This window comes from Cryptomeria japonica, chromosome 3, assembly GCF_030272615.1.
Source record: "Cryptomeria japonica chromosome 3, Sugi_1.0, whole genome shotgun sequence".
Lineage (NCBI taxonomy): Eukaryota > Viridiplantae > Streptophyta > Pinopsida > Cupressales > Cupressaceae > Cryptomeria > Cryptomeria japonica.
Window position 1 is genome coordinate 254671283 of NC_081407.1, and position 11748 is coordinate 254683030.

An 11748-nucleotide genomic window follows, 5' to 3' on the forward strand; every position below is an offset into this window, starting at 1 on the left:
ATATTAATAAAAAAATATGTGAATGTACTACTTCTTCCTTTACATGCATTTAATTCATTTAGTATAGGCTTGGAATGCTCCTTAATAACTTTCATTAGGCTAATAGTGAAGAAAACCATGGTTTCTATAAGGAAGCCTACAATTTTGTTACTTAATATTCTTGAGAAATTTGAAACTATTTTCACTTCATAAACAAGTCCCTTTTGTGTGAAATGGATCATCAAACCCTTAGAAAGGAATGAAGTTTAAAAAATTATAGTTTTGTATTGTCTTAGCTCTAAATTGCCAATAAGTTTGCTAGTCTTAAAGAGACTTGGTTTTGGTATTCTTAATATTTAGTATATCATCATTATATAGGGAACCTTTAATATCACTTAAAAAGATTGTTAATATATCAGGGCCTAGAATTAGTGGGTAGATAATGAAATTTTATATTAAATATCTATAATGTAGCTATCTATTTGGTAATCTTTAATTCTTTCTTCCCAAGACAAAAGAAATTATTAGATGCATGCACTAATCTTCTATACTTGAGAGGTACATGGGTGTTACCTAATTTGATTCACTAGTTCATCATAGATAAGCATATTTTTTATTTTCCCCATATCATGCAAATTCTTTACTAAGTGGGGGTTAAGCCTATTAAACCTTGGTTGAAGGATTGTAAATATCACCTAAACGTCCCTCTTCATAGATGCAAACTTTTTAATGTATATCAATGAATATCTCCCAATCATATTATGGTGAATCAACCTAATCTTTAGACACCACTTTAGTCCTTTGGTGTGACTTGGAAGATATAAATTCTAGTGCATTTTGTATGTAGATGCGATGCATAAATTATCTTAATTTACTTGGTGCATTTTATATCAGTACCTCCTTTCAAGTAGCCATCTTTCTCATATGTTTATTACTACTCCTCCTTATCCATTTTGGAGACATATGGAATCATTTGAGGACCTTTTCTTTTTATTTGCTAGAGCTCAAGAGGCTTGGGTATGGATTCATGATTTTTTGAAATCATTTTGGTTGACCCTTTTTACTTGGCATATGGTTATTCTTCAATAATGGTCTTAACTTAAAGGAAAGGATACACTTTGATAGAAGTAGTTGTTTGAGAAAATTGCATAATATTGTGGTTAATTACTCGGTGTTTCTTTCTTCTCCTCTAGCCCTTGTTACTAGAAACAGGAAATAGAAACCACAACCATAACATTGTGATGAGAAATGAGATATTGAAAGGTTGAGCATAAGAAACACACAAAGCACATCACATAAATAAAAATTCATGCAACACATATATTTTATCTCACAAGTTGAAAAACATACTTAAATAATTTCATTTCTTAAAAGGGCAAAACTACTTTTTAAAGCATTTGTAAGTGAAAAAAGATTTAATCATTAAAAGTTAATAATTAAAAATTAATTGTAAAATTAATTGAACATCTCTTTAAAATAAGGATGACTAATAGAAAAAATCTTTAATCCAAAATTTAATAAATAAAAAACTAATACTTTAAGTCCATTTATTTCTAATGAATCAATTGGTAGGTAAGAAAAGTCTAAAAGTTTATAAATAATACTGAAAGTGTAAGTGCAACTATTTTGAATGCTTCCACAATGGCTTGACAATGCCTTGGAAATGTTTAGGACAGGTACAAAATGGTCATCGACAATGGAAAACCCATTTCGATTGTTGAAACACGAAATATCATCACCCTGTTACGTTTTTGGTAACAAAGCCTCTAGCACATTACAGATTCCTTTGTTTTGATTGCTAGAAGACATATATTGGGCCTAGAATGACCATGTGGTTTGTAGTTACTTACCCTACCACTTTTGTTGATGTATTTCTAGTTTTGGCTTGTACTCTACCTACTTCTCTATTTATTGAAGTAAAATGATGGTGAATCCTTAGCTGGTGCCACTTTTGCCAAAGTTTCCTCAGAAAAGAATTACCTTCTTTTGTAGTAGTGTTTAAATATATGTTGACAATTTTTTTATCAGCTAAAATTGATAATTATTTATTTTTTATTTTTTAATAGTGCATAAGGTCAAATAATATTCAATGAACTATATTTATAATTCAAAAGATATAAAATTGTCATTGAAAACTATTGATTGTTCAAATAACATTTAACTTACTCATTAAATGTTAGAATCTTAAAAAGCCATTCTCATTTGAAAGAAGTATACATTATGAAATAACCATTGACAAGGGGCCACAATCACTAATAGTTATTTTCAACGGATGTTTTAAATATATATGCTAGTGATAAGATCATTTTTAGACTAGGGCAATCTAATGTACGAACATGCAAATGTGGGATTATTTGGATCACAGCGGTGCCACATATGATGAGGGTTCACAATCACCAATAGTTGTTTTCAATGGATCTTTTAAATATATATGCTAGTGATAAGATCATTTTTAGATCCGAACATACACCATGCAAATGCAGAATTATTTAGATCACAAGGGCACAGCATATGACAAGGGATCACAATCACCAATAATTCTTTCAATAGAACTTTTAAATATACATGCTACTGATAAAATCATTTTTAATCCAGAAGAATACAATAGACAAACATGCAAATGCGGAATTATTTAGATCAATAGAAAGAGTCTTTCTCACAAAATAAAAAATAATTCATATAAACACGGATATGAAATAGCTCCAATATTTCCACTTCGAAAATACAACCTGGAGGATGACAATTTGTCGCATTCACTAAATATGATTAAATATGATGAAATGTCCTTTTCAGTACGAATACAGATGATGTGATAAGCATTAAACATCAATTAATTCTTCTGCAGTTCTTTCGAATCTCTCCTTGAGTTCCAGTAAGAGGCTTGATGTTTCCCATCCTCACCATTGAAGCGGCAAAATCTGTGAAAAAGGCTTGTTGATCGGTGCTGTATGTTGTCACCTGAGCATCAGCAGATCCTCCATTAAATAATTCCTGATCGGAGTGGAAAACGCCTTTCTGAGATCTCAAATTTTTGTAATAGTTATTGTCGAAACCATTAGCTGTCGTGGAGTCTAAGGGTGCGAGGTTACTGTCACCAGCACCGTTGAACGGACAATTTTTCTGCAAAGAAGCTGCAAATGCCTTGTCTATGTTGGATTCATTGTAGATCCGACTTCTAAAGAACTGGCAACGGGATTGACCGATGGTATGAGCTCCTACAGGTAGACATTAATCTAAAATAAGATTCTTCACTTAACCAATCAGTACGGCTTCCTTCTGAACGAAAATAGACGGTAGTAAAGTAGGTTACCTGAAAGAGCGATCATATCTTTCGCAGACAGTCCTTGCGCTTGGAATGCTGAGATGAGAGAAGTAAGGCTCGAAGTGGGGCCTGGAAGGTTGGTGTTTGCACCACTCAGACTAGCAGTCCTCGAATCTCGCCTTCCAAGCGTTACATTCCAGCTTGGACCTCCCAACTAGTATTTACAAAGACAAAGTTAAAATGTCAATATGAGTTATGTAAGTTAATTAGTGAACGATTTGTAGGCAAAAGTGGCGATTAATTACTTCGACAACGGAGTCCCGAGTGGCCAGAGCCAAAATATCAGCACAGGATACAACTCCACTGCAAACCTTCTCAATTTGGGTCTTTATATTGTCTATCACCTCGAATCCCCTTGCCGAATTGGCATTGGCTCCAGCGCTCTTCTCTCCTCTGAAAGTCGTAGTGTCGTCCAAGAGAATAGATCCATCGCAACCCTGAAAGCCCCAATCGAACAAAAAACAAACCCGATGTTAATATAATCGCAGCATACAAGAGAAGTGGTAAAAATAAATGGGGAAATAAGAGTTGAAAGAAGGTATTAAGTTAACAAAACAGTCGTGAAAGTGAAGGCGGAGAAGAGAAGCTCCCATCCTGGCTTCTTGGGACAGTGCTTGCGTTATTGCTGCTTTCACAATAGGCAATGCCTGCGGACACGTCTTGTTGTAAAAGTTTGGAGTAAGCTGAGCAGACACCGCGCTCCAGCACAAGATTGAAGCTACTAAGGATAGCGATACCCAACTCTTCTTAACTGTCCTCGTCGAGCAGCCCATGGCTCCTTTCAATATTTGAATGAACGATTGATCGCAAAAGTGATGTGGAGATTTGGATGGGTAGTAGGGAGCAAGATTGCCTGGTTATATAAGTGAGTGGCGATAGCTATACAGTGTGGCATTCACACTAGGTGGGCTTTTCAAATGTCAACATAAGTTGGCGTACGCGTCTTCATGACATGTGAAAACGATGATCGGCACAGAGCAGAGGCGAGTATGACAAGGACTACAACATGTATTTGTTTGCAAAAGAGGAGAAATATAATAGAAATATTTGGTTCCTTGTATTAGCTGGCTTCCATCTCCGCCTACGTGCGTTTCTCATTGGCGTTACTTCTTCGAAAGAGAAGCTATCGGAGCTCATCCGCAGATTACAGCTGTTAGTCGGATTTGTTTTTGTGTTTTGGTGTATCATTGATTTTATTTATTCCACCGCTAATCCTTAAATGTCAACATTTCGCTTTCTTCCTCGCGTCATGGTCAAACATTTGGATTATCACATGCTTTTCCACTTGTGACATAAATAAAATACTCAATTCCACGTGTGACAAATAAAATATTAAAAATTGAAGAGCAATAGATTTTAATTAAGGATTTAAATATTGAAAATGGGAGAGCAATAGCTTTGAAGTTTTCTATTTTATTATTTCAAATAAATGGATCCATAGATCTTTAAACAAGTGTATCTATGTGGAAATGTGTCTCTTCTATTAGATATGTCTATTGACAACCCATAAACTTTATTTTATCTCATAACTTAACTAGATGATGTAGCCACCTATAACAAATAGGTTTGTTCACAACTCATGTACAAATGAAGAATACTTTATGCTATAATTTACTTTCAAAATATATATAGTTTTATCCTTGTTTCAAACTCGCTTGATTATTTTTGTCTATTAGTATTCATAATATGATGTCCTTCATGGTAATATCCATAAGGGAGGTGAAGTACTTCCAAAGATCTTTGCAATCAAAACCTTCCTTGGAATCATTAAAAGATGTTGAAACATTTTATAAGATCTATGCCATTAAAACCTTCAAGGTTATTAATAAAGAAAGTGAAGTGTTTCCAAAGATCTTTGTGATCAAAACCATCATAGATATCAACAAAAAATGTGAAGCATTTCATAAGATATTCACGATAAAAGCTTTCATAGATATCAATAAATAAAGTGAAGTGTTTCAAAATATCCTTATGATCAAAACCTTCATAGATATCAACGATCTCTGTGATCAATTTCAGTAATGATCTCTGCAATAAATTTCAATAATGATCTTTGCAATCAAATATTTGAAGCATGAGATTTCCACAGTCCACATCAATGTTGCTAAATAATTTCTGGATTTGACTTTCTGAATTTTTAGTATTACCAACATTTCGGATCAAACTTTGTGATCCATCATCAAGGTGATAGAAAATTGTGTCCACCCTAATGATGGATCATGGAGTTTGATCCGAAATGTTGGTAATGCTAAAAATTCACACATTCAAATCCAACTAATCAAATATTTGACAACTTTAGTAATGATATCCACAGCCAACACTATAATCTCAATGAGCTTTGCAACCAATGTTATAGCATTTCATTTAGAAGAGTAAGAAGATTTAAAGCACCTCCTTTAGAAGCATAATATTTCATTTCCTTCAAAGTCTTCTAGTTCTTCCTCTTCTTTTATACAACCATCATTCATACCCTCGACATTAACACGATTAGCCAATAGATCCAATAAGATGATTTAGGTAAATTATTTCTTGATTCTACAAGTCTTGAGTAAAAGAGATGACTTATTGATTTTGGAGACTCTCATCATATTGCTTAAATATAAGGTATATTCTCTTTATTTGAGCCTTGTACTTTACACACATTTTGATGGGTAAAAAAACATATATTTGCACTTGTAGGAAATATTATATATTGACATAGGAGATGGAAAATTAAATGATGTACTTTGTGTCTCATCCTTGTCAACCAACCTCCTTTTTGTCTACCATGTTACACATACCAGAGTGGGAAAAATAGTCAAGCTCACACCTGATTCTATTTTTATGGAAAACTTGGCAAGTAGCAATATTATTGGTATTTGGATGGTTGATCATTCACCTTGAATATATAATTTTTAATATTATTCTCCTAATGATGATTTAGTTTTTTTGATTAGTATTCCCACTCATGCATCTAATGCTATGCCATAAGATCAAGACACTTATCACTGTCTTGTCGAATTGCATCTTGCAAGCTTGCCTATATAAGAAAGGTCTCATATACATTATGTAATAAATATATGGGATTTACTATCAACTATCATTTATTGATCAATGTACATTATTGTGCATTCATAATCAATAAATATATTATCTTTCTCTAATCTATTATGGAAGGCTATTTTTGGTGTTGCAAGTCATCTTGGGGTATTAGATCTCACTATTGGCTCTTACATATTAAAAAAATTATAGATTATTTGAGTTTTCTAAATTATTTTGTAGCATTCCATATCCTTTATTTTTCTAGTTTTATTTTCCTTGTGTAGTATTATTTAGACAAGATTGAAATATGGTCCAAATGTTAAAAATGTCTTTTAATGCTAGGTTTATTATTTCTTAGTATTTATATTTTTGAATTTAATTTTTCATTATATACTTTAGTTCTAATCAATAAGCACTCTTTTTGCCAACTAAGATTAATGCAAATTAAGATTTAAATAATTTAAATGTCCATTGTAGAGTGGAATCTCAAGATTCAATCAAAGTGAAGTGACCTTTCCTAGGCATAATCAACAATTATAATATGATATGAATATTAAATTATTTCTATAGACATGGATAAATTAATCCATAAGTAATGCTGAAACCAACTCACAAACTCTGGCGCACGCATTTTGGAAAAGTTCCAAAGAGGGTTGGGGCACAACAAAGGTTACTCGAGAAGCCTCTTTCTGGCCCCCACCCACCCTGGTCGAATCAATCTATCTGGCAAAGCCCCTAATGGACAATATGTGTTTACCGATCGACCAGAAAGAGATATTGCTTGGGGGAAGAGCCAGAAAACACATTTCACCGAATTGAGACTTGCAAGGTGTACAACACTTAATGTCCTAGTCTCAATGGTCACAATCATTTTTTTCTAATGATTACTATTCACCTATAAGTATCTTTAAATATGTAAGATACTAGAAGACAATGATAACTTTAAGAAACCCCCCCTGCCAAAAAAAAAAAAAAGATATTAAATCTTGGTGAATCTTTTTTTTTTTTAAATATTAATTTTAATGGCGAATTTTTTTACATAATATTTTTTTGATAGAAAATCTTTGTGAATCTTAGAAAATATTATGAGTATGCATTAATTACTATTGCAAATAATTTCATTTTAAAAAATAAATTCTTATAGAAAAGTAGAGGTCTAAGGTGGAAATAATTAATGAGTTGAAGGTTAGAAACTAATTTATTTAAATTAATCAAATAGCCCTCTTTATATTTTGTCAGATAAAATGTACTTAAAATTTGTAATACTCATGGGGTGCAATTTTTTTTTTTAGCATTGATTTCCATTAAGGTCAACAATTGAAAAGCAACTCAACCCCCATGAGAATTACAACTTGTAGATACAATTTAACTCATGGAGTGCAATGATGGTCATTAGATTATATTTTGAATCAATGGTGGCAACTAAATATTGTTGATAAATCCCTAAAGTAACTAATATTTATGATGTATTATTGGTGAATTAATTTAATTTTTTACCTTAAATTATAAATTTTTCACGAATCTAATCCAATCATGTATCAGATATTTTGGCGAATCTTTGAGTTCAAAATTTTAATAAAATAAATTCTTTGGTGATTTAAATAAGACTAAAATAATTTTTTGTAAAAATGTGACGATTTAGGTCACCTTAAAACTTGAATTATTAGCTAAATTTTAATTTCCAACATTTAAAAAATAGCCAATCGGCGAATATTAGCTAGTAAAAAAATCATAGCTAGAAGATCAATTCAACGTGCACTAATGTAAGATACCATAAATTCAATCATATGAAAAATTTTCATTAAAATTATGTTACTTATAATATTTGGACATGTTAGTCTTAATAATCATCAAAATTATTTGTCATTCTTGATGTGATGCCATATCTACCTCTTAACCCATCACAAAAGAAAACTCTTTGATCTTCAAAATTTTTAACAAGTTTGAAAACACTTTAAGCAACCATAAAGTTGTTTAATATGAGATGTTGATGCTATCATCTTATAATAATGATACAATATAAAACGTAACTATTAATAGATATTAATATTTGTCATTTTATTTAACATTCTGAAAAAATATTAAAAAATTAACTAAATCTCATTCAAAATTTTAATTGTGAAATTAAAACCACACTTAAACTAATATAAAATGATGAAAATTGAAATCAAATTAAATCCCTAAACCAAAAAAAAACCAAAGTGAACCTAAAACGAAACGGAAAACTGGCTAAAATGGGTTTGCATTTTATTTATTTCCCACATGGAGGAGCATGGGATAATCCAATTATTTGACCACAAAGAAAGGGAAATATTGAAATTTAAGGATTAGCGGTGGAATAAATAATTAGCGGTGGAATAAATAATAGCAATTGTACATTAAATCCCAAATATCAACTCCACAATAATCCGACTGACAGCTGTAATCTGCGGATGAGCACTCGGAGCTTCTCTTTCGTAGAAATAACCGTAGGGGAAGATGGAAGCCAGCTAATACAAGGAGCCAAAATATTTCTCCTCTTTTGCAAAGATTAGTAGTATCTGTTGTAGTCGTCGTCAAAGTCGCCTCTGCTGTGTGCTGATTCATCGTTTTTCGCACGTGATGAAGACGCGTAAGCCAACTTATGTTGACAGTTCAAAAGCTCACGAGCACCCAAATATCCATTTAACCACACTATATAATCAGGCAATCATGCTCCACACTACACATCAAAATCCATCACTATTGCAATCAGGTAGTGAAGTGTTCATTCGACATTGAAAGCAGCCATGGCCTGCACAACTTGGACAGTAATGAAGACTTGGGTATCGCTATCCTTAATAGCCTCAATCTTGTGCTGCAGCGGGGTGTATGCTCAGCTTACTCCAAACTTTTACAACAAGACCTGTCCGCAGGCATTGCCTATAGTGAATGCCGCAATAAAGCAAGCGCTGGCCCAAGAAGCCAGAATGGGAGCTTCTCTTCTTCGCCTTCACTTTCACGACTGTTTTGTTAATGTAATACATTCTTTTAGCTTTTATTTCTCCCATTCTTCATACTACTTATCCTGTGCATTACAATTATATTAATATGGTGTTCATTTTGGTATTTGATGGGATTTGCAGGGTTGCGATGGATCTATTCTCTTAGACGACACTACGACTTTCACAGGAGAGAAGAGTGCTGGAGCCAATGTTAATTCGGCCAGGGGATTCGAGGTGATAGATAATATCAAAACCCAAATTGAGAAGGTTTGCAATGGAGTTGTATCCTGTGCTGATATTTTGGCAGTAGCCACTCGCGACTCTGTTGTCCAAGTAATTATTCGCCACTTTTGCCTACAAATCGTTACCTATTTACTTATATAACTCATATTGACATAGTAAATTTGTCTTCATAATTCCTAGTTGGGAGGTCCGAGCTGGACTGTAATGCTTGGAAGGCGAGATTCGAGGACTGCTAGTCTGAGTGGTGCAAACAGCAACCTTCCGGGCCCCACTTCGAGCCTTACTTCTCTCATCTCAGCATTCCGAGCACAAGGACTGTCTGCAAAGGATATGATCGCTCTTTCAGGTAACCTACTCTACTAGAGTCTATTTTCGTTCAGAAGGAAGCCCTACTGATTGGTTAATTGAAGAATCTTATTTTAGATTAATGTCTACCTGTAGGAGCTCATACCATTGGTCAATCCCGTTGTCAGTTCTTTAGAAGTCGGATCTACAATGAATCGAACATAGACAAGGCATTTGCAGCTTCTATGCAGAAAAATTGCCCCTTCAACGGTGCTGGTGATAGTAACCTCGCACCCTTGGACTCAACGACAGCTAATGGTTTCGACAATAACTATTACAAAAATTTGAGATCTCAGAAAGGTCTTTTCCACTCCGACCAGGAATTATTTAATGGAGGATCTGCTGATGCTCAGGTGACAACATACAGCACCAATCAACAAGACTTTTTCACAGATTTTGTCGCTGCAATGGTGAGGATGGGAAACATCAAGCCTCTTACTGGAACGCAAGGAGAGATTCGAAAGAACTGCAGAAGAATCAATTGATGTTTAATGCTTCTCACGTCATCTGCATTTGTACTGCGGCTTTGAATTGAAAAAAAACATTTTAATATGAGAACCGGACAAATTGTTCTGCTCCAAGTTGTATTTTCGAATTGTGAATATCGGAGCTATCTCATATGCGTGCTTTAATTTAAAACTTAAATAAAAGATTTTTCATTATGGGACAAAGATTTATTCTCCCATCACATGCGACGCCCTTTTAATAATCCGGCATTTACATCTTTCTTTTATATATATACTCCTGCAAATTTCCATGCCTTTAATGACGTGTCTATCCTTGACAGATTGCTACCAATAATTAACTGAAATGCCAGTGTCATTAATCGCTTCCTTTCTGGTTCGGTGTATTTTATGCGAAAACGTCCATGACTGATCGAAATATAGTGTTTTTATGCTAGGCCAAGATATCGGCAACGAATTAAAAAACAATTTAATTTCATAGCTCTTTTCAAAGAACCAAAAAAGTCATCCTATACTTAGAAAATGGAATACCTACACCCTAACCTCCTTCCACCTCATCTTGTTCAAGTGATTCACTTCTCTAAATGATTCGTTTTGGTAGGTAGAAGGATCAATGTTTCTAGCTCCCTCACTCACATTACAGTTGATTGTAGCCCTGTCATAGGCCATCGAAAACCCTCACATGAGTTAGATTTACTACCATTTCCTTAAAACAATTATTTTTATGCAGAGCTTAAAATCAAATTACATAATGAAAAAAATCATGTTCTTTCACCCTATACCTTCCACGCAAGACCCCTTGGGTATTTCTTTTCGGAAAAATTCCACTAAAAATCTCTCTGTGTGGAAAAAGGAAAAGATATTTATTTGAAAAGGAAATTGGGTTCTCTCCCACCAAGTAAGCCATTGGTTCCTATTTTCGGTGGGACAATGTTTTCTTTTGTTGCTTTGTTTGTTGTGTTTGATGCCTGGTTCTAGTTTCTAGATATGTTTATGTGTATGTTTTTGCTGTGTTTGTGTGCCATAAATGTTCTTTTTCCAGAACTATGATTTTATGTTGTCTTTTGGGGATGACACAAAGTATGTATTTGAGGATTCTTACTAGTCTTGGAGATCATGGCTTGTGTTTTCTGACTCCTATAAGTTCCCACAGATCATACTAGCCCTAGATTCCATAGCCTTTCATTTTGGGCATGCTCCAAGTGTGTGTTACCTATGTTGATCATGTTTCTCACTTTTATCTTGATATTTTAGATTGCTAGGATCCTAGGTCTTGGGGGCTACAACCTTCCGAAGTGTGGTGTTGTCTTGTCTCTTTAATTTCTTCATGAAGTATATATTTGAATCTCTATAATTTACCAATAGTATGAGTGTAAGTTCATATTTTTGCTAAGGTGGGGGCTAAATTAAC

General features: G+C 33.7%; 2 protein-coding genes across 2 annotated transcripts; one reads left to right on the top strand and one right to left on the bottom strand.

Annotated features, from left to right (window-relative positions):
• Positions 1-2640: 2640 nt before the first annotated feature.
• On the bottom strand, positions 2641-4118 carry LOC131874488 (peroxidase P7-like). Its single transcript, XM_059217892.1, has 4 exons — positions 3847-4118; positions 3547-3738; positions 3290-3455; positions 2641-3194 (listed from the first exon to the last, which is right to left on the bottom strand). Exons 1-4 carry the CDS (start codon positions 4072-4074, stop codon positions 2806-2808), a joined length of 975 nt encoding a protein of 324 aa, XP_059073875.1. The 5' UTR covers positions 4075-4118; the 3' UTR covers positions 2641-2805.
• Positions 4119-9036: 4918 nt separating this feature from the next.
• On the top strand, positions 9037-10454 carry LOC131045650 (peroxidase P7). The gene is made up of 4 exons (XM_059217893.1): positions 9037-9318; positions 9427-9618; positions 9709-9874; positions 9970-10454. Exons 1-4 carry the CDS (start codon positions 9091-9093, stop codon positions 10356-10358), a joined length of 975 nt encoding a protein of 324 aa, XP_059073876.1. The 5' UTR covers positions 9037-9090; the 3' UTR covers positions 10359-10454.
• The last annotated feature ends 1294 nt before the right edge of the window (positions 10455-11748 follow it).